The sequence below is a fragment of the Catharus ustulatus genome, chromosome 22, assembly GCF_009819885.2.
Source record: "Catharus ustulatus isolate bCatUst1 chromosome 22, bCatUst1.pri.v2, whole genome shotgun sequence".
Taxonomy (NCBI): domain Eukaryota; kingdom Metazoa; phylum Chordata; class Aves; order Passeriformes; family Turdidae; genus Catharus; species Catharus ustulatus.
This window is the reverse complement of record NC_046242.1, coordinates 4,852,883-4,878,540: the sequence shown is the minus strand read 5'-3', so window position 1 is coordinate 4,878,540 and position 25,658 is coordinate 4,852,883. Positions and strand designations below refer to the sequence as shown.

At 48.2% G+C, this 25,658-nt stretch overlaps 3 protein-coding genes across 4 annotated transcripts; 2 read left to right on the top strand and 1 right to left on the bottom strand.

Moving 5' to 3' along the window:
- The first annotated feature begins 63 nt into the window (after window positions 1-63).
- On the top strand, window positions 64-8,144 carry SERPINF2 (serpin family F member 2). The gene is made up of 10 exons (XM_042779908.1): window positions 64-127; window positions 516-852; window positions 1,893-1,950; window positions 2,546-2,602; window positions 3,482-3,899; window positions 4,191-4,334; window positions 4,488-4,691; window positions 5,532-5,674; window positions 6,237-6,441; window positions 7,108-8,144. Exons 1-10 carry the CDS (start codon window positions 64-66, stop codon window positions 7,431-7,433), a joined length of 1,956 nt encoding a protein of 651 aa, XP_042635842.1. The 3' UTR covers window positions 7,434-8,144.
- Window positions 8,145-11,819: 3,675 nt separating this feature from the next.
- SERPINF1 (serpin family F member 1) lies at window positions 11,820-18,708 on the top strand. The gene is made up of 8 exons (XM_033078355.2): window positions 11,820-11,957; window positions 14,321-14,406; window positions 14,789-14,987; window positions 15,065-15,220; window positions 16,052-16,255; window positions 17,031-17,173; window positions 17,766-17,976; window positions 18,300-18,708. Exons 2-8 carry the CDS (start codon window positions 14,329-14,331, stop codon window positions 18,557-18,559), a joined length of 1,251 nt encoding a protein of 416 aa, XP_032934246.1. The 5' UTR covers window positions 11,820-11,957; window positions 14,321-14,328; the 3' UTR covers window positions 18,560-18,708.
- Window positions 18,709-19,185: 477 nt separating this feature from the next.
- On the bottom strand, window positions 19,186-25,623 carry SMYD4 (SET and MYND domain containing 4). Of its 2 annotated transcripts, none has more exons than XM_033078351.1 (10): window positions 25,451-25,623; window positions 24,680-24,830; window positions 24,403-24,492; window positions 22,952-24,095; window positions 22,006-22,188; window positions 21,560-21,726; window positions 21,117-21,252; window positions 20,555-20,671; window positions 20,123-20,246; window positions 19,186-19,506 (listed from the first exon to the last, which is right to left on the bottom strand). In XM_033078351.1, exons 1-10 carry the CDS (start codon window positions 25,579-25,581, stop codon window positions 19,356-19,358), a joined length of 2,394 nt encoding a protein of 797 aa, XP_032934242.1. In that variant the 5' UTR covers window positions 25,582-25,623; the 3' UTR covers window positions 19,186-19,355. The 2 variants fall into 2 exon arrangements, with proteins under 2 accessions (XP_032934242.1, XP_032934243.1); XM_033078352.2 differs by having other exon boundaries at window positions 23,783-24,095; window positions 25,451-25,581.
- Window positions 25,624-25,658: the final 35 nt, after the last annotated feature.

The following is a 25,658-nucleotide window of genomic DNA, read 5'->3' as shown; positions in this document are numbered from 1 at the left end:
CAGAGCTCAGATGTGTCACCCACTGTCTGGGATGAGCTTGGGAACCAAGAGTTCCTTCAAGGAATGGATGAGTGGAAGATGCTGTTGGTGCTCAATGACTCCTCTCCCACTGAGGACATGGGCAGAGGCAGGAGGGATCACCATCACTTCTGCTCCTGGCACAAATCCACCCAGGGCAGGTGTGCTGGAGTCCTGCCTGTCCCCAAGACTTTTGCTCTGTGCCCCAGCAGTGTGTGCATGCCCTGGACACCGGGACCAGCTGCCCTGGGAGAGCTCTGGGGCGTGCTGTGCCCCAGGGGAGGGACAGCTGCTCTTGGCTCAGCCAGGCCTGGCCATCAGAGCCTGCTGTGTGCAGCCCTGGGTCCCTGCCCTCTGCTGCAGCAGCAGCTGGGACTCCAGGAGGGAAGAGCTGGGGGTTTCAGCAAAGAAAATTTCCAAACCAGAGAGCCCTGTGGCAATAAACACCGAGCCCTGCATTTTCACTGAAGTTTATGAATAAAAGAGAACATTCCTAGCACAGGGAGTGTATGCAAAGTGGAGCCGCTTGCAAATTACTTCTGCTGCTGGGAGTTTTGGATCTGGTAAACTCGGTGTTAAGGTTGTCTTGAAGGTACAGCAGCTCAAAAGTGTGTCTCTCTTTCCAAAAGCACCACAAATCCATTCTTCTCCCCCAACCAAATGTTTAACCGGATGCTGTAGGTCAATATTTGCCTGCCAAATTCTCAAACAGGGGGTGGTGCTGAAGGTCGCTGCTGGGAAGGGGGGCTGGACAAGAGCTGTGTGTGCCCCATGCAGAGCTGCAGGACAGGCTAAAGCAGGTGCCAGCTCCAACGTGGACATGAACAACCTCAGGTAAGGGACAAATCAAAGGATTTAATAGAAATGAGGGCTCCTCTAACGGCCCTCTGGGACAGAGGGGTGAATTTGGCAGAGGGTTAAAGGATGGGCACCACCAGGGAGGAAAAGGAGTATTTGGGGTTTTATGTGAGTGCAGGATTTGGGGTGAAGGAAGGGGAGGAGTGAAATGGTTTCAAGTTATCTTCTGCCAGGGGATCTCAGCCCAGCAGCTCTGGGTGAAGTAAGGACTGCTTGGAGAGCAAAAGCAGCCCCAGGAATTCAATGTGGACGCCATGCAGGGGGCTGGGCTTTGGCGTGGAGGTTTTATGAGAAGGAGAAGATATTTTATTTTTGTCTGAAAATGAAAAGTGGCTGGGTGAAGCGTTGGCCAGGGAATGGGTGGGGTTCTGTCCGTGACCCTGGAAGCCCTGATCCCACTGTCCCACTCTGGAACTGGGGCACGGAAGGGTGAGAGGCGGGGTTTGCCAGCAAAAGGGGAAGATGAGTGCTGGGAAGGGGAGGTCTCCCCCTTCCAGGTCATCATGTTGAGAAACTGCTCTGGTATTGCACTTCTACCTGCAAATCCCCTCCCAGACAGCACTGCTGAGCACCTGCAGGTCAGTGTAGCCCTTCTCCCAAGAGCCAGGGGCACAGCTCAGGATGCTGTGCCTGTATCTCGCTGGTTTCCATGGGAAAGGAGCAGAAAGGCTCTTGTCTCCTTCCAGAGGCACAGTGTGTGCAGCACTGATTAGGGGAATACCATTTGCAATGCAGAGAAAGCAGGGCAGCAGGGTCAGACAGGCAGGATCCAAGCGGAGCCTGGCTGTGGCTGCAGCTCCGCTGCGGGCCCCTGCTCCTCTCTGATTTCCCTGCCTTGGCACCACACCCAGGAGCCCTGTGTTGTTTCTTTGCAGCATTGTTCATCTCCCTATTGCTTTCCACGAGCTCTTGTGCCAACCTGTTTGGCCAGGTTGATAATTTTCTCCCTGTAGACCCGAATAGGCTGAGCTCGCAGCTGGAAATAACTCCTCTCTGTGCTGGTCCTTCTGTTCCAGGAAAATGGGATTCCTCTGGGGGCTTTTCTGCCTGGCTGCTCTGCACAGCCTCCCAAGGGTAAGTTGCTATTCCAGCAAAGAGCAAGGGAAGTGTGGTGGCTCCCTGAGCCAGACTATGGGGCAAATACCACCCAGAGAAGCCCTGCAAGGCAGATAGGTGGAGGACACTGGTGGGGGGTTTACCAGCTCACTTTCTAATCTTTTACCCAGCTAAAATAGTTGTGGATGTTTTTATTATTCATATTTCCGTAGAAACTTTTCTTTTGGAACTTGACCTCAACTGTATTTAGTGACCATGACCTTCAGGAGAATTTTGAAAAGCAAGTTTTTCCTCCCCCCCTCACTTTTAAATCTGGATCCCTGTCAGAACTGAGATTGCAAAACCCCACAGGTCACTCTCAAAAGGATCCATTATTTTGTGCCAGACTGCCTGACCCCTTTCTAAACAAGCCCAGGGTTTGCAGAGTCTCCCAGCTGCTCCTCACTTCCACCTCCCCATATCAGACCCCACTGCCCCTGGGTCTGCATCCCAAATCCTGCCTGTGCCTTGTGGGGACTGCTACAGCCAGGATTGCAGTGGGAGCAGGGAAGACAAACTCTGGAAATTCAGAGGGACCTGACTTTGTTTATTTTTTGATTTTTTTTCCCCACAGCCAGTACATTCCATTGACCAGCGGCATCTCTCCCTGGGCAAAATTGGGAAGCCAAAGGTAAGCACTGATGGGTTCTGAAGTTGTGCTGTGGATTTGCAGTTTTTCCTGAGAAAGGATGAGCCCAGGCAGTGCCAGTGCCATGAGAAAGTCCATCTAAATCAGGCTTTACTCCCAGCTGCTGCCAATGCTGTGCTCCTTCAAGTTGGAAGCTCCACCCTAAATAACTGAGCAGAGTTTGGAATTAACACCAGGGGCTGGCAGGTGGATGATTTGATTTCTGATTGATAAGGAAAGGTGAGGGAAACCACCAGCTGTGAGGATGACAGGGAGAAAGACTTGTAGTGATCCAACCCCTTGAGCCTGGGATGTTTCAGACCATGCAAATGTGAGGAGAGTAGTGCCAGTGCTAAAGGCTAAAGCTTAGAGGAGTGGAAAATGAGGAGATTTAGAGAGAAGAAGGATGGAATAGAACACACAGGTCAAGAAAACACAGATGCCTGGAGGAGGAAATGAGCCAAACTGGATCAGGACTGTGACAGCCACAGAAGGGACTGACCAGTGAGAGGCAGGTGAGCACTGCTGAGATGTGTGAGGGGAGATGAAATCAAGGCTGAGGATCTGTAAGTGCTGAAGGCACAGGACATGTGCTGAGCTGGTGGTGGGTCTTGCCCTCAAGCTTTCCTGAGAGTGAGTGGAGGAGGAGCCACTGCCAGACCCTCACTGGGCCCATTTTCACAGGATACAAAGACCTTCCCTTAAACAAAGCCATTCCCTCACATCATTGTCCTCAGGGTTAAAGGGAAACTGAAGCCAAACCACCACCAGAGCACAGGAGTCCAGCTCTGTCCAGTTTTCTCAGCCCATTTAGATGTGCAGTGAAAGCCATGAGGGTGTCACTGTGCTCTTGGTTTCCCTGCTATCCTTGTTTCTCCCCAGGATCCAAAAAGTGCTGGAATTTTACAGTCGCCTGCGACAGAAATCGTCCCACCCCTGATAAAGGGAAAGCTGGTAGAATTTATTTATGACAGCTTCCAGGAGAACAATGAATCCATGTCAACATTCACCACCACCCTGCCAGACATGAGTGATGATTGGAACTCAGAAGATGAAGCCGTGGCTGGGGCTGAGGGTTGTCGTGAGAAGAAATTACCTGGGGAAAATGCCTCTTCTGAAGAGGAAGGAGAGGCTGGAGATAAAAGCTGTAAGATGACTTGGAAGAAGAGCCAGAGGCTGGCAGATGGCTTGATGAGATTCAGCATTGATCTCCTGAGAGAGGTGCAGCTGGAGTCCAACAGAACCAACGTGATCCTGTCCCCGCTCAGCATCGCCCTGGCCTTGTCTCACCTGGCACTGGGTAATTCTTAGTGGCAAAACCACCATTCCCTGCCCTTCCCCACTTCCTCTCCCAGAGGCACGAGCAGCCAGTGTGCCAGACGCAAATGAAATACAGCCCCTTCCACTTATCCTTGCTCCTGCAGCTTTAATTAGGCATGATTACAATTGAAGCTGCCCTCTGAGGCTCCGACTTTCAGATTTCTGCAGGCTCTTTTGTGAGGCACAGCATGTTTCTAACAAGAGGCAGCCAGAGTAACATTCCTGTTTTCCACTCTGTGGGCATGACACCTAACAGGAATTTGATTTTTAGGAGCAGCAAATGAGACAGAGAAGCATTTGCTGCAGGTGATGCACCTGGAGTCCGTGCCCTGCCTCCACCAGATGCTGGGCACCCTTCGCAGGAGGCTCACAGAGTCCACCCTGAGCCTTGGCTCACGTCTGTACCTGCAGAAAGGTGAGGGGTGGTCTGGGGGGGCTGGACTGGTGTAGGATAAACCTCCCAGACACAGAGAGTGATGAAGAGACATCCATTTCCCCTGCTTCCTCCTCTTGGGGAGTGTCGTACCACGCTGAGCAAACCTTTCCCATCATTCCTCCCCTTTGCCAGGGTTTGAGGTGAAGCAGAAGTTCCTGGAGGATTCAGAGAAATTCTATGGAGCAAAGCCCAAGACCCTTTCTGGGATCAATCAGGACGACCTGGTGGCCATAAACAACTGGGTAAAGGAAGCCACTCATGGGCAAATCCCCTCCTTCCTCAAGCAGCTCCCTGAAGACGCAGTGATGCTCCTGCTCAATGCCATCTATTTCCACGGTGAGCTCCACAGGCCTGCCTTATTTTTTCAGGAGGAAATAGTTAGAACTCCAGTTTTCTGCAAGCCCTGTAGCTGAACAGCATCTCCTCTCCTCGCTTCCTGCTAGGCAATCTGCTTGTTCTTGTGCATCTGCTGTTCCTCTTGCTTAGATTTCTTTACAGTAATGATTCCAAACTGCTTCACATGCGCTAAAAATGTTACTTGACAGCAGAGCCAGGACACAGCAGGTGGGACCTGCAGTATCTTTGCCTCCTGGTTCAGGATCCCAGGCAGTGGCACATCCCTGCTCATCTACTCAATGATCTTAAAGGTCTTTTCTAACCTAAATGATGAACCAGGTCGTTTGCAGCTAACTGCACACCCACCACAGAGCTCAGAGGCAGCTTCTGTGGATTTCTCTCTGACTGCAGCACAGTGGTCGGCCACATCTTCCTTTTTGAATTCCTGAGGGCTGTGCACAGACCAAACACTTCCAGTGTAAATCTACAAACGTTTTACCTTGGTCTTGGAGCAGTGTTTCCCCCTCTGCAGCACACTCCCCATTTTTCAAAGCACAAACATAGTTTCTTTTATCTCCATAGCCTTCAGTAGTCTCCCACGCTGAGGCATGAGGATTCATCCGTGTTCTTTTTGTTATTCCATAGTTTCTCTCTGGATGATAAGAGTTTCCTGCTGTTAGGGCTCTTCCAGCCTTGGTACTGACTTCTCTTTGCTGTATTTTCACTTCCCTGGTCACTATTGGCCTTGTTAGAGAACTCCAGATAGGAGGAGTGTCAGCTCAGCAGTTTCTGGTTTTCTACCCAAATTTAACTTCACTTTCAAAACTTTTATTTTTACAGGGTTTTGGAGGAATAAGTTTAATGCAAGCTTCACTGGGCCAGGTATATTCCACCTTGACTATAAGTCTGTGGTCCCAGTTGAGATGATGAAAGCTCATGAATACCCCCTGAGCTGGTTCACACTGGATTCCCAGCAGGTTCAGGTAGGAATCTCTCAGGAGCACTGCAAATTTTCATCGGAATTTCCTCTTGCTGTGGTATTTTACTAACTGCAAGCATTCTCTTCAAAAAACCAAATGTTTTTTTTTTTTTTAACAGGCATAAGCACACAAAAATTTAATAATCATTCTTTGTCCTTGCTTCCAGCAAGAATGTTGAATCTTTACTTTTAATCTCTAGGAAAAACCACAAAGAGATACGCTGACTAACTGGGAATTAATAGAGTTTTAAAACCCTGAGTTAAAGATAAATGAGGAAATATGGAAAGGAATTCCCTTGGACTATGTGCTGTTGGAGTTTTTCAGAATCCAGAGTGTGGCAAACTTGTGCATATGGGCTTTTACTCTGCCATGTGCTCAATCTTTACCAGCCAGTGGCTAATACTAAAATCTAAAGATTCAGATCCCTCCTCACCACACTCACCAGGCTGTTTCCAGCCAAGAACAAGAGTGGCCCTGCAGACCAATTAAAAAAAGACTAAATTAAAAGCATCACTTTGTGGACTTCCTTTTCCCTGAATTCTTCTCTGGTTGGTTTTATTTCCAGGTGGCCAAGTTTCCCTTTAAGAACAACGCCAGTTTTGTGGTCATTGTACCAAACCAGATCACCTGGGATGCCTCTCACGTGCTGGAGAACTTCCCTTACAAACAACTGTGCAGGCTTTTCCCCAGGGAGGTGCCCAGCATAGTGAGGATCCCCAAAATAAAGTTGGACTACCAGCTGGAGCTCAACCAGGTTCTCAGCCGAATGGGTAAGGCCTCTAGCAGGGTTTGCACAGAACAAGAGGAGATGATCAATCTGTTCGCTGCCACCCTTGTTTCTAAAGCTGTGCCTCACAGCTTGCTCCAGAACTCCAAACTCTCCCAGCTCTTCTTCCTCTCCTCCTCCTTACTCCTTGCTTGCCTGGCACCAAATGTTTTGCTCCAACAAGATGATACTACAGAGAAGGCAGCGTTCACAGCTCCTCACAGGTTTTACGAGTTCTTCCTATTGTAGCCAAGACCAACTTCCTCCTGCATCAATCTCAGTCTCTTTGTCATTTAATTCAGTGTCCAGGACATGGAAATCGCCTACAGAGAAAATGCAGATCACAAAACATGGAGCTGAAATAAAATACCAGGTGCTGCCTTTCCAGATGAGAATAATTTAAGAGTTCACTTTGTTCTGCATTGCTTAAAAAATTATCTCTGTCAAAGTGTTTCCAGCCTTGCTAGAAAGAGTCTTCAGACTTGCTGCTCCTTTTTACAGATGACTTCCAGTTCTTACACTACTATCCTTAAAGAGGTGGAATTTTTGTTTCTCTTGGCTATCAGCTCTCCTGTCCTCCATGGAGCAACAGATCAGGGAATTGCTTTCCTCAGCCAGCTTTGAGAAAACTCAGAACTCATGGCACCAACTTGGTCTCATTTCTCTGCAGGCCTCCAGGAGCTGTTCATGAGCCCAAATCTCCAGAAGATCTCAGATGAGCCTCTCTCTGTGTCCAGTGTGCAGCACCAGGCCACCCTGGAGCTTAAAGAAGATGGGGTGGAAGCATCTGCTGTCACCAGTGTTGTGGTGTCACGCTCATTCTCTGGCTTCAGCCTCGACAGGCCTTTTATCTTCATCATCTTCGAGGATGAAACAGGGATCCCACTTTTTATTGGCAGTGTCCGGAACCCCAACCCAGACGCTGCTCCCCAGACCCGAGAGCCGTGGGATTCCCATGAAGCCATGGAACCCAAGGAGCACCATGTGCCCAAATAACAGAGGGCAGAGCTGAGTGTTCTGGGACTCCTGCCTGACCCTCTGGACCAGCTGAGAGAGGCCTCCTGCCCCTCTGAGGCCACAGGGGGCAATTCCTTGCTGTTTTCCTTTACAGATCCCTAGAGACCAGTCCTGGGATAGCCCATTCCAGCCCTGACAAGCTTTTCAAGGCTGAGGCTCCCCCCTGTTGAACCTGAAAAGCTTGTTCTGCCTGGATTTCCCTTCCAGGGCTCTCAGTCATGGAAGGGAGACTTTCTTGTCCCCAGACTGTTATTAGAGTCTTCATTAAGATCTTATTAGAGTCCCCTGTAGCCTGGAATCATCATTAGCATCTGGCAGCTTGGACATCAGCCAGGGCTGTACGAATGTGGCTCTTCCTTCCGCAGTTCCTGGGAACACGAATCCCTCAGTGTTCCTCTGAAAACCATCTGTGCCCACCTAGACAACGACCTCCAGAGCAACTGGACTAGAAACCAGTTCTCTAGGATGAGTCACAGCCACTTCCAGGCATGGGCTCTTTTCAAAGATTCCCTTTTCCCACTGCTTGGCTCTTTGGATCTGATGTAGGAGGCTCTGCAGTAGGAAACCCCTCCCTTTGGATCCTTCTCTCCAGCCCTTCCTCTAGAGGCTGGGTAATGCTAGATTTTTCAAGGCATGTTTTATAAAGTGTTTTTTAGTAATTTTTATGTTGGCCGAAATAATAAAGAATAAAGCAGAATATATTTGCTGAAGGTGTTGCGTTGAAGGACCCGACAGAGAAAGGAAAAAGGCACAGAAATTTAGTAATTGCAAAAATTGGGAGGAAAAAATCTGGGGATGACAGAAGAAAAGAGAGGGGCTTTGGCAAATGACCTGCTTTTTGCTACACCTTGTCACAGGGAACATCAGGGGTGAAATGGCAAATCTGTAAAGACTCTCCAAGGACTGAGTCCAACAAGTTTTGGGTCTCTCCCCTGCCAAGAGTGCAGGGGATGAAATGCTCTCTGGGTCAGGGATGTGAGATGGCAGAATCCCCTGAATTAGGGCATGAGCTCAGTGGCACAGGGTCAGGAGAGTGTTTGGCCTGTGAGCAGCAATGCAGGGATAAGCAAAGATGTAACAGCCCTTAAACCTTCTCTTGGGTAAAACCTGACACATGCTGGGATCTGCCCAGAGGGTCAAAGGTGCTGATCTGGCATCTGTTATCTGTGATTTGTTCTTCACTGGGATACTCCTGGCTCCACAGTATCCATGCTGTGGATGGCTGGGACAGCTTCCAGGGAAAGGAGGAAAGATTTTCACACCTGTAGCTGAATGTCACTGCTTTTGTTTTGGCAAAAGGCAGCGTCCTGTTATAGCTTCTCTTTGGTTGAGGGGGACAGAGATCATCACAGCCCCTGAATGGGTTCTTGTTCCAATGCAGCAGTGCCCTAAAAGCCCATGAGGCCCTGGCACAGAGCACCTGTGGCTGCCCCATCCCTGGAAGTGTCCAAGGACAGCTTGGACAAGGGTTGGAGCAATCTGGGATAGTGGAAAATGTCCCTGCCTATGGCAGGGGTGTTGGAACAAGATGATCTTTAAGGTTCCTTCCAAACTAAACCATTTTATGATTCTATCAAGGAATTTCGGGGTCCCTCCACCCAACCAAGCCATCCTACCACTTAAATATACAGGCCTAACTCATGAGTGCTTCTGTACAAAACAACTCCTTTCCACAGGAATTTCTGCTTCCAAACCCCCTCAGCTGCTGGGTCAAAAGGATGGTGCTCTGTTCTTGCAGAGCAGCAGTTAGAGAGCCCAAGGGCCGCCCTTCTGGCAGTGTTTTCCTGGCTTGGGAAGGCTGCCTTCCCTCAAAGGAAGGAGCAGAATGCTTCTGGGAGCCTCCGTCCCTGAATAGTCTGCACCATCTGCTGGCATAAGAGCAGGACTGACTCACTAACCATGAATTTCAGGGATGCAGGCGACTTTGGGGAATAAAAAGTCCTGGCTCCAACCTCCAATTATGCATTTCTTCCAGTCTAAAAGGAGAAGAATGGCCGAAGATAATGCCTACCCCTCTAACCAACGTAATGACACAAACCCTCCAGAAAGAAGCTGTAATTACAGGCCCCTGCAATTTTAACAAGTAAACCCACAAGAATTCAGCCTTTCTTACTAGAGGGCACTGCTCTAGCCCACAGGGAACATTTTAGCTTATTTATTTATACAGATTCATTCCTAGCATTCAGAAATACCATTCCATGCCTTAGGTAAGTCTTTGGCTACTGTAACCTCCCCGAGTGCCACCCTGTTGCACTGCAACCTCTGCAAAATTTGAAGCTCAAGTTTTCCTTTTCACGCCTCTGCCCTCCAGCTCCCGCTTTTATAAAGTTCTTTCCCTTGTTCTTAGTTTCCTGAACAGCTTGGTTCTTATTTCCTATTTTCTGTCTTGCTGCCATCACTCCTCCTCCAAGCTATTCTTGTCAAACTATTAATTTCATCTTATTTGACAGTACAGCAGCCCTCCACGACTGTGCTTCGCTCAACAAATTATCAGTTACACCAACCACAAGACTCTTTTTCACTCCACTGACTTTCCAGAAGAGGCAGTTTGTAAAATGCAAAGTAATATTAATGTTCCTGCTCAGGAGTTTCCACTTTGCATTGCTAAAGCTTTCATTTTGACGGAGCTGTATTCTGAAAAGACATGACTAGCACAGGGTGTCTGCTCTATCCATCTGCACCACTGGCTCAGAATATCAAATAAGTCCCAGTTTCTTTAATATTAGATGTATTTTTTTTTCCTTACCTAGAGCGAATTCAAATCACCACCACTTCCACAGCAGAGGTGAACCCTGTCAGAGAGCATACTGAGACCAAACCAGAACAACAGGGAAATGTTTGTATTGATTTAACAAAACTGATTTTGTTAGATGAGTTTAATGCACCATTTCAGGGATGCCCTTCACCTACAGGAATAAAGCTGGCTTTGGTCTGTAATAACATTCTATGAAACTACCACTCTGATTTAAATGGTTTTAAAAGCAAACCTGTATTTAAACAGAAGGATTTTCATTTAAAGAGAGAGACGAGACATAAAACTTCTCTAGTGGTCCTTCCAAAAAGGGCATTTTAACACCACAAACAAGGTATCACAAAAAGATGAAAACCACCAGAAAACATCTCCACAGCCAACACCCCCATTCCTGGGCTGAGAATGGAAGAATAACAATTTTTTCTCTGCAGATGATTTTGCTCAGAGCAAGGTGAGAAGCAGCTGAAAGCAGAGCTGCTACCCCTCTTGTTAGGAGAGGTGGCCTTTGAAGCACTGACTAATCACAGGGCACACCTGATCTGCTTTCCTGGCTCACAAAACCAGCAGCTAATGCATCTCTGAGCCCACCCTTTCCCCTTTGCTGAGGGACTGGATGAGCTCAGTGCTCACAGGGGATGAGCTCCTCATTACCTGCTGGCAGAGAGCCCAAAGATGTCCCAGGCTGGGGGCCCTGACATCACTGCCTTTCCAGCATTTCACAACATAAAAACAGCTGGATCTGCTTAGCTACATGTCCAGTTAGCCCAGTATGCTGGTTTTTCCAGTAACCATGGCTGAGGAAAAAAAAAAAAGAATGCCAAGGGACAAGGAAAACCCACTGTTCTCTGGCTGTATTGCCCAGCTGACCATTCATAGCCTGCAGGGGACTTTTCTTCCACTAATTTGGTTTGGGTTGGGTTTTTTACCCTCAAATCTATTTATCTTTAATCTTCTGCAATATCTAGTTATAGATATAACTCATATAGATAAAACTCATTAGTTTTACAATTTAATACTTGTTTAAGAATACACTCCCTTGATTTAAATGTGCACGGGTGGTGCTCCCCTTGAGCCTTCTGTGGAAAGTAATAATGGAACTCCTCTGTCCCTTTCCTTTCTCCATAGCATTTATCATTCTGAAAGCTTCTACAAGATTCCCTTAATTTATCTTCTTTTTTAACAAGTCCTTGGCTTTCTAGCCTTTCTTTACAGCCAAAAACTTTAGGCCAGTTAATGATTTCTTGTTAACTAGTAACTATCACTGGATACAAGCAGTTCCCAGCATCTTAACTGCCTCAAACAACAGAATCCTGTTTCCACTGCCTCTCCATTAAATCTCGGACATAAATCTATAAATCCATTAAACACTACTGCATTAACCATACCTCTGAGACAGAAGGAATTCCCTGATGTGACCAATGCAGAACTGCTGGGATAAAAGTCTTGTTCAAACAGAGCAGGGACTGTTTGCCTTTCCTATTTGTGCTTTACCCACCAGGCTGCCCTGAGCACGGGGATCTGTTTTGGGGTGGGAGGAAAAAAATAAATTAGTGCAATTCAGGGTGAAGGTGGCAGCGGCAGAAAATGGGAGCAGAGCACTTTAAGAGAGCCCTGGGAAGCTGTAACCTGAAGCCTGCCGAAGGCTGGGCTGGGGGAAGCAGCAAAAAGCAGATGTGGCTGCACCAAAGCCGCACTGTCCTCGCCTCGCACCCGCTGGGAGCCCGGACAGCAGCGGCCGAGAGGAGCCCCAGGTAAGGGACAGCTCAGGGACAGCTCACCTGTGCCACTGCCAGCGGCCAGGGGAGCACAGGGCAGGGGCTGAGGCTGGGCAGCTCTCAGAGGACCTGGGAAATGGGAAGAATGGTTCTCCTGCAGGTGGGATTCCCACCAAGAGACCTCACCTAGGATCCGGAGCCACCAGCATCAGCTTTGCCCCCGGGGCTGAGCTGTGCTCGGGAACTGGGGTGGGTTTTCTGCCTTTCACACATCTGCCTGGCAGCTGGGAACACGTTTTTTGTCTGTGATGGTGTGCCAGCCCAATCCTCTGGAGCTGGTGCTTGCAGGATGCTCCAGGAGCTGGTGCTGTGGAACAAGCAGAGTGAGCAGTCTGAACTCATGGGTTTTGTTTCACAGCACCTCTAAAGCCAGAAGTGTTTATGAGTGATGTGAGAGACTTGTACCACTGTATGTGGAAAGTAAAATATTTCCTTTGCACCTGCAGGCCTTCACCAAATTGACAACTCCCAGACACACAGTTCCTTCTCAGCTCATTTCTCTTCCTGTACCTTTTGACTGTGCCATCACTTGCTGCTGCTCCTTCTCTTCCCCTTCAAGGCAGTCACAGATTTTAATATCATGCCTGAAACCATCCCACCTCCGATCCAACCAAATTCTTTTCTCTGCATTTCTGGCTGTGTGCTAAGAGAAATACAAATAGAATCCAGATGTTCAGGCCAATTCAAACTCAAAAGGCTTTGTCTTTTTAAAATGGAAATTGCTTTTTGGCAAAGTCTGAGAAATATGAAGCTGGTGACAGTGCTGGCAAAAACAATACAATCTGCAAAACCAATCTCTGCTCCCATGCTCCCAGGAGCTCAGTGTAGCTGGAAGCAGAGGTTGTGTTGAGATTATTTTCTTTTTCTTCAGAGAAAAGGTTATGCTCCATGGAAAAGCTTCAGCTCTAAGCTAGACTGGGCCAAACCTCTTCTCTCAGCATGCAGGAGTGCAGCTTGGTACAGGCATCCTCACAGAGCCCTTGCTGAGGTCTGGTTGACTTAGACTCATGCAGGACTTCTGGCATCTCATTGTAAATCTCTGGAATGACAGGAGCAATCCCAGCATCACACCCACTATCACACCACCAGACACACCAGACAGGAAATCCTCTTCATGCACATCTTCTGCAGCAGAAACCTCACCTGTTCTGCAGCTGGGATGGCAGCAGGTTGCAGGATAAAGTGATGGGGGAAAGAGGGTACCACTTCTGTGTTACACTGGCTGAACACAGATGAAAGCTTAAAACCTCCCCTGTAATACTTTTTTCTCCAAGGGAGAGCTGCCTCCAGAAGAAAAGGCAGGGAAGGGAAACAGCAAACTGCCTCTCACTGTGCCTGAACAGGGTCTCGAGCTGGGGCTGTTGTCGCCACGTGTATTTCTAGCAGCAGGCGTGTTTTCTTTGTAGCTGAAGTTAATCTGAAACACATGTTCTTCCTCTGATTTCTCTAGTTGCCTGGATGACAGGGGTTAGTTAAATACAACCCTCTTCCTTTAATTTCTGGGAATCTATCTAAACATTGCTTCAGACCAGCCTCAGTGGCGTCTGTTCTTGGGGCAGGACGCTTCAGTAGCTCTGGTTTACCCACAGCAAAGCCCTGGGTTACTCAGTGCCCTCTGGACCAGACAGATCTGTCTGGAAGGGCCACTCATCCCAGAATTGCAGTGATGAAAAGTGGATTCCACAGAAGGAACAGCTTTGGGGAGTTTGGTGCTTTTCTCCCATCTCCATTAAAAATGTCAAATAAGCCAAGCTCTGCCTTTCACTTCTCTAGGTTTCCTTATTGTCTCTTAAGAAAGCTCTTCTATTTTACTTCATCAGATTGCAAATAAGAAGCAAAGGATGGACGCAGGTACATGTAGACACAAGAAACAACAAACTACTGCCTGAGGCAGGTAATTTGTATATCAAAGCAGTAACCAGTCAGTGTTGCCTTCTGCCCCATTCAACAATACGGATTTGGTACCTTTAATAAATGAAGTCTTGAACTTTTCTGAAGCCTAAGACTCAGAAGTAATGATTTGGTGCTTTTCTGAACCTTGGCACTCAGTGACTGCCAGCAGCAGTGTGGTTGGGGCCACACACATCTGCTTTTGTGCTCAGGCACACCCACACCGTGTGCTTGCCCAATTTTAAAGTCACTGGGGCCAGTCTGGCTGAATATTTCCAACTAGAGAAGGAAACCTGGCTCAGATCAGGTGTGTGTGTTTCACAACTGGAAGGACAAGCAGCAGCATCTGTCACTGCAGCTCCTGTCACAGCCAGGTACAGTGAATTGTTGTGGTAGAGATGTATTTTCCTGATTGCTCAAACTCTCTCTGTCGTGTTCTTACTCTGTAGGTCCAGGCATGCAGATTCCAGTGGTTCTCCTTTTCCTGGGTCTCTTAACTGTCCCAAGCAGAACCCAGAACTCAGCTACTGAGCAGGTGAGTAGGAGACAATATGAAGAGAGCGAGGGGAAGAGGTGTGGAGCAGGTAATTTAATTTTAGAGATTCTTACCGAAGGATTAAGCACTACACTTCTAAATTACTGGGATTTTATTTAGCAACATAATGAGACTAACTCCTGCTTTACCTGGATAAAACCACAGCAGTTACATCAGGGCATGACCAGGAGGCAGAATTTCAAACTCTGTGCTACCTTTGGCATTAAAGTAACTCTTCCTACACTCTCTATAAGATGATCAATAGAATCAAGATCAAGAAGTCAATATTTCTGTAGCTCATAGAAGAATACCTGCAGTTGTTTGCCTATGAAGTGTTTACCACACTTGCAAATCTAACCAAAGCACTCCCTGGACCTGCCAGAACTCTGCCACAGCTGATGGAGCCAATGCTGGCGAGGAAGAGGAAGATCCATTCTACAAGAGCCCTGTGAACAAGCTGGCAGCTGCAGTCTCCAACTTTGGCTATGACCTGTACCGCCAGCAGTCCAGCCGGACAGCCACGGCCAACGTGCTGCTGTCTCCCTTCAGCCTGGCTACTGCACTTTCTGCTCTCTCACTTGGTGAGTTCTCTGCCCCATTTCCACACTCACCCTGTGCCTTGGCAGCCCTTCCCTCATGTTTTCCTGGTCGTTGGCAGGGGCTGGAGAACGAACTGAAAATGTGATTTCCCGCGCTCTCTTCTACGACCTGCTCAACAAGGCTGAGGTGCACGACACCTACAAGGACCTCCTGAGCAGTGTGACTGGGCCAGAGAAGAGCATGAAAAGTGCCTCCCGGGTCATCCTGGAGAAAAGTAAAAGTCCTTCTTCCTCTCTATAAAATTTTACCTAAAAAGCTGTCAGCAGTAGTTATTTTTGGGGGGGGAGTGTGTGTATATATATTTATATACAAAAACACACTGAGGAACACAGCACTAACAGCTCTGGCTCTGACATCTTGCTGAGCCAGGATGCAGACAGGGCATGGAATGCTCTTGCTGCTCCAGAAAAAGCCTGGAAAGTTTGTGTGCACTTAAATAAAAGACCAGACATGCACACAAAGACATTGGGGACAGAACAGTTAACTCACAGAAGACCTAAAAGAAACTTGCTGATAATTTTGCCTTCACTCCAGGCTGTCTGGCAGGTGTTGCTGGCTTCCAGGAACCACAGATCATATTTTCTATTTGTGATAACACTCAGCCATATTCCTTTGTTTAATTCCTTGCAGAGCTATTTGAAATGTCTGCTTCTGGCATGCAATAAACATCTGCTGAGAATGCTAAGAGCTATCTTCTGGAACCTGCTGGTTCCAAGAATCCAATAGGTTGAGTAAGCTGTACTCAGAAAGCAGGCTGGGGAAAGAAGAAAGGCTGATGTGGGAATGGCTGTGTCCAAGCCTTCAGTTCTTATCTCCTTTTTTCAGTTTTCAGAAGTTATCCCATGCTCCAGCATGGGTGGCTGTAGGATTTGGATCAGTTTCCTTAATGTGCTTTCAGATATTCCTCTTCAAAGTAGGTTTCTGTAGACAAACAGGCAGAGATATTTTATGAGAGACCTGCTGCTGGGCTTTGGATTGCCACCTGCTGCCTTGAGATTGTTTGGATAAGGGAGCTAGCTGCAATATCCATGTTTTTATTCCCCAGGACTCAGGGCAAGGCCTGGATTTCACAGCCAGCTCGAGAAGTCCTACAAGATGAGACCGAGGGCACTGAGTGGCAACACCCAGCTGGACCTCCAAGAAATCAACACCTGGGTCCGACAGCAGACAAAGGGAAGGATTATGAGGTTCATGAAGGACATGCCCACAGATGTCAGCATTCTCCTTGCTGGGGCTGCTTTCTTCAAGGGTAAGGATGCTGTGTGCTTGGACACAGAAAAAGTCCATTAAGCAGGTGTTAGATGTGAAGGAATGCTCTCACTTCCAATAAAGCAAACAGGCTGTCAAAGAGAGAGTGTGAGAAGAAGGTGTCTGAGAATGTTTAGTAAGGAAGGAAAAAAAAACCACACTACCTGAACAAAACTGGTCATGAGGGAGGAATTACGTATTACTCTTGGGAAGGTGAATCTTGACCTGTCTGCAGTAAGAATCAGAGAAGGAAGTTTAAGCTCACAAAACTCCATTCAGAGATGGGATATTACCATTTAGGGAAAGAACAGCTTAGAATATTCTGAGCCTTCTTACCACTGTAGAAGGAACAGTATGATACTAGAGAGCTGTTCTTAAACACTCTGTAAGCCAGTGTCCTGGAGAATCATTGCTTAGAGACAAGGAGCAAAATAAAGGGTGGGGAGAGAAGCACTTTATATCCATTGACACAACTGTTACCCTTTAAAATAGTTTTGTAATTACATAAGTAGACATCAACTTCCCAATGGCTACTCCACCCACACACTGGCTTGATTATTTATTTGCCATTTAGCCAATTCTCAGATGAAAAGGAGGGGCTAAGGATGGCAGTAAATCAGTAGCTCAAATCAGTCTATTTCTATCTCTGTTATGCCTCAACTCCTTAATGCACAAATACTGTATATGAAAGCACAAGATTATTCAGCCTCAGGCATAAGCCTGGTTTCATATGCTATTATTCCAGAAAATCCTTCATTTTCTCTCTTACAAAACAGGGACATGGAAAACCAAGTTTGACACTAAGAAGACTGCCCTGAATGACTTCCACCTGGACGAGGACAGAACTGTGAAGGTGTCCATGATGTCAGACCCCAAAGCCATCCTCAGATATGGTTTTGACTCAGAACTCAACTGCAAGGTCAGACACCAAATATTGCCTAAGATCTCCTAAACCTACTGAGGAACAGGTTCAGCTACACCTACCTGTTAACCCATTCCAGCCTTGCTCCTCCCATCAGCTGCTTTTGCAATCCCTATTTTGTAAGGTGGTGTGTTGACTCTTAGGATATCCTGCTTCTACCCAGGCTATGCACAAGCAATCCAAAATTTAAATCATGCCCAGGTCCTACCAGCTTGTATTGCTTGACTTAAAGTTGGGCAAGAAGGGCAGGGCACACCTTTCAAAACTTTTCTATCTCTACCTCTTTCAACCAATCTTTCCCTGGAGCATGAGCTCAAAGTGAGAATTCCCCAAAGCAATGCTGCAGGATTCAGCAGAGCACTTCCAGAGCAAAAAGAGTGCAGCAAGGATGGATGAAAGCCTGGGGAAAAAGCCAAAAGTGTCAGGAAGCATCATGTCAGATAAAAGCAAACAGGGAAAAAGATCAAATGTTCACTCAAAAAGTTGAGATTCCAGCCTGAGAATCAGGCCTCTGCCTGCTACAGGATGGGTAAAACTGTGATTATTGATGTGACCCTTTCTTATCTCTCTCTTATTTCTGGCCTTGCAGATTGCCCAGCTGCCCCTGACAGAGGGAGTCAGTGCCATGTTCTTCCTGCCCACGAAGGTGACCCAGAACATGACTCTGATTGAGGAAAGCCTCACTTCTGAGTTTGTCCACGATGTGGACAAGGAGCTGAAGACAGTCCATGCTGTGCTAAGCCTGCCCAAACTAAAGCTGAACCACGAAGAGGCACTTGACAGCACACTAAAGGAGACAAGTATGTGCATCACACCCCCTTTGCAGGCCGCCAGGGCTCAAAGCAGGGGTCAAATTGCTTCCTGCTCTCAGAATATGAAGCTGGTGGGTTGTTAGTTATGGTTATGGAGATTTCACCAGCAACCAAATCACCTTCATCCAGGACTTCTCAGCTTTTTATCACATCCCTCCACCAAGCTCATACAGTGCTGCTGAGATTGTTCTCCCTGTTCCCCCAAAAAATTGCCCAAGCAGCTCCCTGCCCTCGTGGATTACACCTTAGTGCTGCTCCCCCTTCTGCAATCCATGCCTTCAGCTAATGGAACTTTCTCTTTTCTTCTCCAGGGCTCCAATCACTTTTCACATCACCTGATTTCTCCAAGATTTCTGCCAAACCTCTGAGATTATCTCATGTGCAACACAAGGCAGTGCTGGAGCTTAGTGAGGATGGGGAAAGATCCACACCAAACCCTGGGGCCAATGCTGCTCGTCTGACCTTCCCCATAGAATACCACGTGGACAGACCTTTCCTTCTTGTACTGAGGGATGATACCACTGGGACCCTCCTCTTCATTGGCAAGATCCTGGATCCCAGGGGTGTTTAGATCCCTTCACAATAATCTGCAATGGTGGGGCCCAAATGGAAAGGGTGATATTGGGAGGGATACTGGCTCCCTGCTCTGCTGCACAAAGACACAACTTGCAAATCTTATGCCTTCATGCTGCAATAAAAGAGCTTTTGCTATTAATCTCAGCAAGCCCAAGTATTCTCCCTTGAAAGGTTGTCTGCCTACACTCCCAACTTCCCCAGAGCAGGAATGCAGTTCTGTGTCCTGAAAGCAAACATTATCTGGTGTGTGCTGCATTGTTCCCCATCCTGTTTTCCAACCTGACACCAGTTGTTGATTCTGAATCCCTCATCAATGACAGACCTGTGCTGGAGCCCTCCATGTTCTGCAGTGCCCCCTTATACAGACTGTAAGTTTGCACTGCCCAGGCTGTTGCCTCACCCCTTCCAACCATTTCCACTTGACAGTGGCAAGAAGGAAAGTGCCTCACAGTATTAAAAATAGAAGGCAACGTGCTCTGGATGACTGTATGTTCATAATGCACAGGGCACCACACAGGGGAGAGTCACATCTCACACAAAAGCAACTCAAACATTTGCTTCCATCCCACACACAGAACTTACACAACAGCCTCTGTTCCCACCATACCACACACACACCTCTCACGTTAGAATTGGTCATTTTATTTACAACAGGCTCACCAAAGAGAATTTTAAGACTTCATTCAAGTTGCTGTTACACATGATTTTCCAGCTTGTACTACATGACTACCTTACCACATGACACTTAGCTTTGATGAAAGATCACATTGCAGCTTCCTTTGACAGGGAAATTAAGTCCTCTGAAGGATGTTTCTGGGAAGCTGTGACAGGCAGGCCTTCATCTCTTGTAGTTCCTGGATCTGAGCACTCTGAGGACCAAAGTGCACTGACAAAATCCCCTCTGCTCTTTGAATTGTGCTCAGAGCTTCAGAAACTGCAAATCTGAAAGAGGAAGATAATAAGAACACAGCACACAGAATACTTAATTCAGCTTCTTGACTTACACAACCTTTAAGTCCTCCCTAACAAAAACCTAAACTTGTTCATGGCTACAGATCCCACCCTCCCCTGCCTTCCAGCAGCAGGAAAATTGTGTCTGCTTCAGCTGCAAAGGGAGGATGAGGGGGGTAGAAGGGTAAGGAGATGGACAAAACCTGAACACATTATCTTTGAGCATTCAGGAACCCACTACTTCATCATTGCAGCTCCTGCTAAAATTAATTTGGTTAAAGGGACTTGTGAGATTTTCAGAAGCTGTCAGGGGATTTCCTTGCCAATAAAGCAAGAGGATTTCATTCCCTCCTTTGAGAAAATGTCAGCAACATTATACAACTGAGGTATAAACACTAAGGGTGATGAGTTGACAGAATAAAACAATTGGACAGGGAATAAATTGAGCCAGGGAGAAGAAAAAGACAGGCACAAAGGAGGGGAACAGATTCCTAAGAGAGTAGCTGTGCTAGACTGCCCTGTGTCCTGTGAGACACCCTCAAGGTGCTTTGATATTGTGCCAGACACACAGGAGTGGTGCAGGGACAGAGGATGAAACCAAACTCACCCATTGAAGAGGATTTGTGCCAGCTTGAAAAGTTCTTGGCCTGTTTCTACACTTGATGGCCTATGGTGCATTTCCACAATCTCAATACTCTTCTTCAGGTGTGTGGCTGCTTCCTGCCACTTCCCTGATGGAAAAACAAAACAAAGCAAAACAAAATAATGAGAAATTAATAAATACTTCCTAGAGCTACTGCCACCCAAAGAATCTGACAGAGTTCACCAAAATGTGGTGAACTCTGTCCACAGAACCAGGACAGGGAATCTAAAAGAACATGATAGTATTGTTCACTGGCTACTGGGAACACAGGTTTGGTCTTTCTGAGAGCTCTGCTGACAAAACTAGGGGAAAAAATGAGGGTCAGTCCAAGAAAAAGTTAGTCATGTTAAATTCAAAGTTCAGGAAACATGGGATAGTGAGAGGACAATGCCATACCAAGAGTAGCATAGACCTGTGCCAGATGATCCTCCATCTCTCCCATCAGCAAATGCTCTGGAGACAAGAAAGTTCTAGCATCCATCTGACACTTCATGAGCATTTTGATAGCCTGAGCTATTAACAAAAAAAAAAAAGTTATAAAATTCACTCTGTGGCCAATCTCCAGGTTTCCATGATCCACGAAATAAAATCAATCCAATCTCATCTTTGCATGTTACACAGCTGATTGGGGTTTGGTTAGGATTCAACACAGACTTCATCTGCACCTCTGCTTATTCTACCCCAGTGTTGGCCCAACTCCCTCCAGGAAAACAAAGCCTGGGAATGCCCAACTCCAGTGTTACCATGATTTCTTTTTAATTACTTCACTATGGAACAATATGTGACTTAGATTAACACCCAGATCAGGGGGTATAAAAAATCCAAAGCTGAAGTCCCCAGGGACACCAGGCCACATGTCACAGCACCTCAGTGGCAGGAGCAACAGTGCCATCTCATGGTTCCTGTCCCGAGCTGGGCTCCTCAGCTCCTGACCTCAGGGCACAAAGCTGAGCCTTACCAGCCTTCCCGACTCTCAGCAGGTCTAAAGCTTTCTTGATTTGTTGCTGAAGGTCCTGTAAACGGCCAGACAGGTGATCTCTGCTGGCTGAGGTTGCACAAGCTTCATTTGAACAGCAAAGTGTGTCTCCTTCCCCCTGTGGAAATCATCCTTGTGATTACTGCTGCTCACGTTCAACTCAAAACTTACTCTCCATCTGCATTAGCTCTGGGTTATAGAGATGCTAAATTGTTTCTCAGTTGTGTTCACCAAACAAAGTGATTTTTTAATAAACTGTTATCAGCTTATTTGATTTTATAAGAAACACTGAGATACTGTCTTGACTCAACAGGGGCTTTTGGCATCTGAGCAGAGATCAGAGTGAAGTCTTCACCTCTTGGCTTTCCCAGACCCAAACCTTACACACCCCAATACATTGCACAGTCATAACTGTGGAGAATTACCTGCATTGGAGTCTGGCATTTGGGACAGCAGAAGGAATTTCTGATGGACAGAACACTCTTGACACCAGACTCTAACTCCTCGAGGCACGCCCGGCAGCGACACTCGAAGAAATACTGACTGAGAAGCTGCTGCCTCTCAGCAACCCTCATCCTACACCAGTGGGGCCCTGCAAGGATGGCAAGGGTAGAGACCTCTCAACAGGTACAGTTTTTAATATCATAAATGGATTTTTGTTACAATTGAGACTAGGTATATTTTGGGGAGGACACAGCTGAAAATCTAACAGTGGGCTTAAGAGATGAAATGTTGGTCAAGGCTGCTAAACAAAGACTCTGGCAACATTAGATGAGAATTATATGAGAATTGTGATATAAATAACCATCAGCATGATGAGGAAAGGTGAATGATGTCTGTGCCTTGAGACAAACACAGAATTAGGGCTTACCATAGCAATGTAAAACCTCTTGGCCACTTGAGATTGGCTGTGACGCCCTGACAGTGGCGGCTGTCCCACTGAATGACACGCTGGTATTGGGGCAGCAGGAGTGGTTCAGCAGGCTGAGGACAGGGAAGAAGGCTGTTGCCAGCCTCACAGGCTTCTTATCTACAACAGCCCCATCTCCAGGCCCTGAAGACAAAGGAAAAGCAAGCAGGTTGAGATTGAATGCTCACAAACCCACACAATTTCTGCAACGAGCATCGTGACCGATGGCAGGCAGCAGCACAAAGGTTCCTGGCATATTGCTGCAATAAATAACAGCTAAACACACTCTGCATGTGCACCAAGGAACAGGCCAGCATGGGACAGGCCATTAAATTTTAAACAAGTCATTTCCATCTGTAGTGGGAACTTTTCACAGCTGAGAATTCAATCTCTTCACATCACACAAGGAAGATGGGCAAGGAGAGGATAGTCCTGGGCCCCTCAGGACAGGAAAAAGGAGCTGCTGGAGAGGGCCTAGTGGAGGCCACAGAGATGATGAGGGGTCTGGAGCATCTCTCTTACGTGGAGAGACTGAGGGAGCTGGGCTTGGTTAGTCTGGAGAAGACTGAGAAGGGATCTCACCAATAAATACACAAATAAAGGTGTCAGAGAATGGTGATGGACTCTTTTCTGTGGTGCCAGGATAAGGAGTAACAACCACAAATTAAACAAGAAGTTTCACCTCAACATGAGGAAAAACTTCTTTCCACTGAGGGTGGCAAAGCACTGGAACAGACTGCCCAGCGAGGTCTGGAGACATTCCAAACCCAGCTGGACAGGTTCCTGTGTCACTTGCTCCAGGTGATCCTGCCTGGGCATAGGATATGGACTGAATCTCTTCAGAGGTCCCTTCCAACCCCAACCATTCTGTGACAACACAGCAAGGCTTACATTTTTTTAATCTTACCCAGCTCCTGCATTACAGTGATTGCTTGTGCATTACACTGCAGCTGCAACACGTGCCTCAGCATTGCTTCTGCCACAGTCTTCAGCTCTGGGGACAATTCATCTGAGGTTTTTTCACATGTTTTTGGTTTGGACCACTGCTGAGATGATTCCTGATTCAACACAGCAGCCTCCAGGCCAGCTGCTTGCAGCTGTTTGCATACAGTTATTACACTGAGTGTGCAGAGGAACTTGTGCTCAGGGTTGTGCTGCTCAGTGTGGGGCAAAAGGTGGAACAGAGCTTGGTAGGAACTCTGGTACTGACCATTGCTGCCACACCCAGGGATACCTCTGCTACCAGCTCCTGCAGCTGGTGCCTCACTGAGAGGTTTGCATCTTGCCTCAGGGTTCTGAAGGTTCTTGTCCCCATGGTGGGACCACGCCACCAGCCTGCTGACCTCTGCAAATCCTGCCAGCAGGACAGTCCTCAAGGCCACATGGCAGAAGACCCCCAGTGTGAGGAGCAGTGCCCCCAGGGGACACTCTGTCCTGTGGTACTGCTGCCATGCCATGTCTGCACAGTCCTGGCTGCAGTACTGGGCATAACTGCAGCCCTGGCAAGGCACTGAGGCCAGGAGCTCCCTCAGACAGCGGTGGCAGTAAAGATCTGCGCTGGTGGCTCGAGTGTCCCACGTTGTGTCACCATCCTGCACAGGAAGGCTCTCCCCAGGGCACAGCACACTCACAAAAGCCTCCTCTTTCACCAGGCTCTGTCCTGGCACGATGTCCTGGGAGGCCACTAAGTGACGTCCTCTCTCTGCATCAAAACTCAAGCTCAGAGATGACGATGCACCTGAAATGCTGCTGTTCTCTTCCCAGATCTCTGGCTCCCCTTGAATGCCACCATGTGCTTCTTGTGCAGGCTCTGGACACCTCTCTTTCTCACCTAATTTAACCTTCAGCTCACTTAACTTTTTTAGCCGTGTCAGGTGTGCAGTCATGACCCCATCCAGAGAAATTTTATTCTCCAGCACTCTGAGGATATCCTGTGCATCCTGCAACCTCTCCAGGCACAGCAGACACTCAGCTTTCCGCAGCAGGATCTTGGGCAGCAGCCTGTCTGGATAGCCATAGCTTTCAGCCCTGGCAATATCTTCCAAACAAACCTAGGAACAAAGATGAGGCCTTTTAAGTGGGCTTGAAAATCAGCTTGTGCTCTTTCATTCCACCTAAGACAGCTTCATGGAAGAATTAGGTGTGCTAATCAGCAAATTCCACATGCATAATAATACTAATTCCAAATATAGCATCCTGAAATGGAAACAAAGTAGGAGCCCTTCAGAAAGTTGAGTTAGGGATGCTTTAAGCACAGCTTGGGAAGCACATCTGATCTGCTGTCTCTTGTTCTAACAATCAAACACCTCAGGGACACCCAGGACCTTGTGGGGTGGGTGCTGCCCTGGCCTCACTCACCTCAAAGTGCCCCAGATGGAGGAGGGCAGCCGAGCGGTTGGCAAAGCACACGGACACCTCGGGGCTCCCAGGGAGCTCGTGGGCTGCTGCCTGCAGAGACCAGAGACCTGCTGCAGCCTCGGGGGATCCCCCACAGCACCCTCTGAGCAGGGCCTGCAGGATCCCCTCTTTGGGGCTGCCCTCAAGGGAGCTGCTCCTCCAACCCTGAGGGGCTGCAGGGCCCTCTCTCGGCTGGGAGGTGATGTGGGACCCCCTCCCTGGATCCTCTTACACCTACCTTGGAGTAGAGCCTCAGGGCAGCCTGGTACCGGCCCTGTTTGAATTCCCGGTTTCCCTGCTCCCGGTACCAGCTCGCGGCCTCCGGCTTCTTGTCCGTGGGTGCCTGGAGGGACAACTGCACCAGGGCTGCCTCCTCCTCCTGCTCGCTCCTGTGGGACACAGATAAATCAGTTCGGAGTGGTGTGGTCCAGCATCCCTGCGGCACAGGATTGTCCAAAGGGCTCTGGAATATCCCCAGTGAGGGAGACTCCGCATCTCAATCTGTGCGCGGTCACTGCACAGGGAAGAAGTTTTTCCTTAGACCCACAGAATCACGGGATTAATTAGGTTGGAAAAGACCTCTGAGGTCATCGGGTCCAGCCTGTGGCAGATCCCGTTTGTCACCCAGACTGTGGCACTGAATGCCATGTCCATTCTTTCCTTAAACTCCTCCAGGGACAGAGCCTTCACCACCTCCCTCAGCGCCTCATCATCCTTTCTGCCAGGAAATTCTTACTAGTGTCCAACCTAAACCTTCCCAAGTAAAGTTTAAGCCTCTGTCTTTTCTGGGAGACGAGGCCGACCTCCAACCTCCTGTCAGGTAGAAAGGTGGAATTTTATCCAGATGGAATCTCCCCGGTATCACTTTCTGCCCATTGCCCCGTGTCCACTGAGCAGAGCCCAGCCCATCCTTTGACACCCGCCTTCATTTACACACATTAAGAGAGATGCTCCAGTCCCCCACGCCCCCTCACTGCCCTGCGCCGGGCCCGCTCCGCCCGCGCCTCACCGGAGCAGGTCGCAACCCAACCGCACCGCGTCGTGAAGCGAAGCCTCCGCCAGCCGCTCCCTCAGCGCCGGCTCCAGCGCGGCCCAGAGCCGGGCGGTGCGGCCCTGCCACTCCGCCACGGGCAGCGCCATCACCGCCACCGCGCCGCGGGCAGCGCCACCACCGCCATGGCGGCGCCCAGCGGCATCCCTATGAGGAACACGGGGAC

Coding starts and splice junctions, on each gene's coding strand:
- SERPINF1 (XM_033078355.2), top strand. CDS start 14,329: ATGCAGATTCCAGTGGTTCTCCTTTTCCTGGGTCTCTTAACTGTCCCA. Junction 15,221..16,051: donor CCGGGTCATCCTGGAGAAAA/GTAAAAGTCCTT, acceptor TTTATTCCCCAG/GACTCAGGGCAAGGCCTGGA. Junction 17,977..18,299: donor CAGCACACTAAAGGAGACAA/GTATGTGCATCA, acceptor TTTCTTCTCCAG/GGCTCCAATCACTTTTCACA.
- SMYD4 (XM_033078351.1), bottom strand. CDS start 25,581: ATGGCGCTGCCCGTGGCGGAGTGGCAGGGCCGCACCGCCCGGCTCTGG. Junction 24,096..24,402: donor TCCATCTGGGGCACTTTGAG/GTGAGTGAGGCC, acceptor CTTTGTTCCTAG/GTTTGTTTGGAAGATATTGC. Junction 20,672..21,116: donor GCTGAGAGTCGGGAAGGCTG/GTAAGGCTCAGC, acceptor TTTTGTTAATAG/CTCAGGCTATCAAAATGCTC.
- SERPINF2 (XM_042779908.1), top strand. CDS start 64: ATGGATGAGTGGAAGATGCTGTTGGTGCTCAATGACTCCTCTCCCACT. Junction 853..1,892: donor GTGGACATGAACAACCTCAG/GTAAGGGACAAA, acceptor CTTCTGTTCCAG/GAAAATGGGATTCCTCTGGG. Junction 2,603..3,481: donor GCAAAATTGGGAAGCCAAAG/GTAAGCACTGAT, acceptor GTTTCTCCCCAG/GATCCAAAAAGTGCTGGAAT.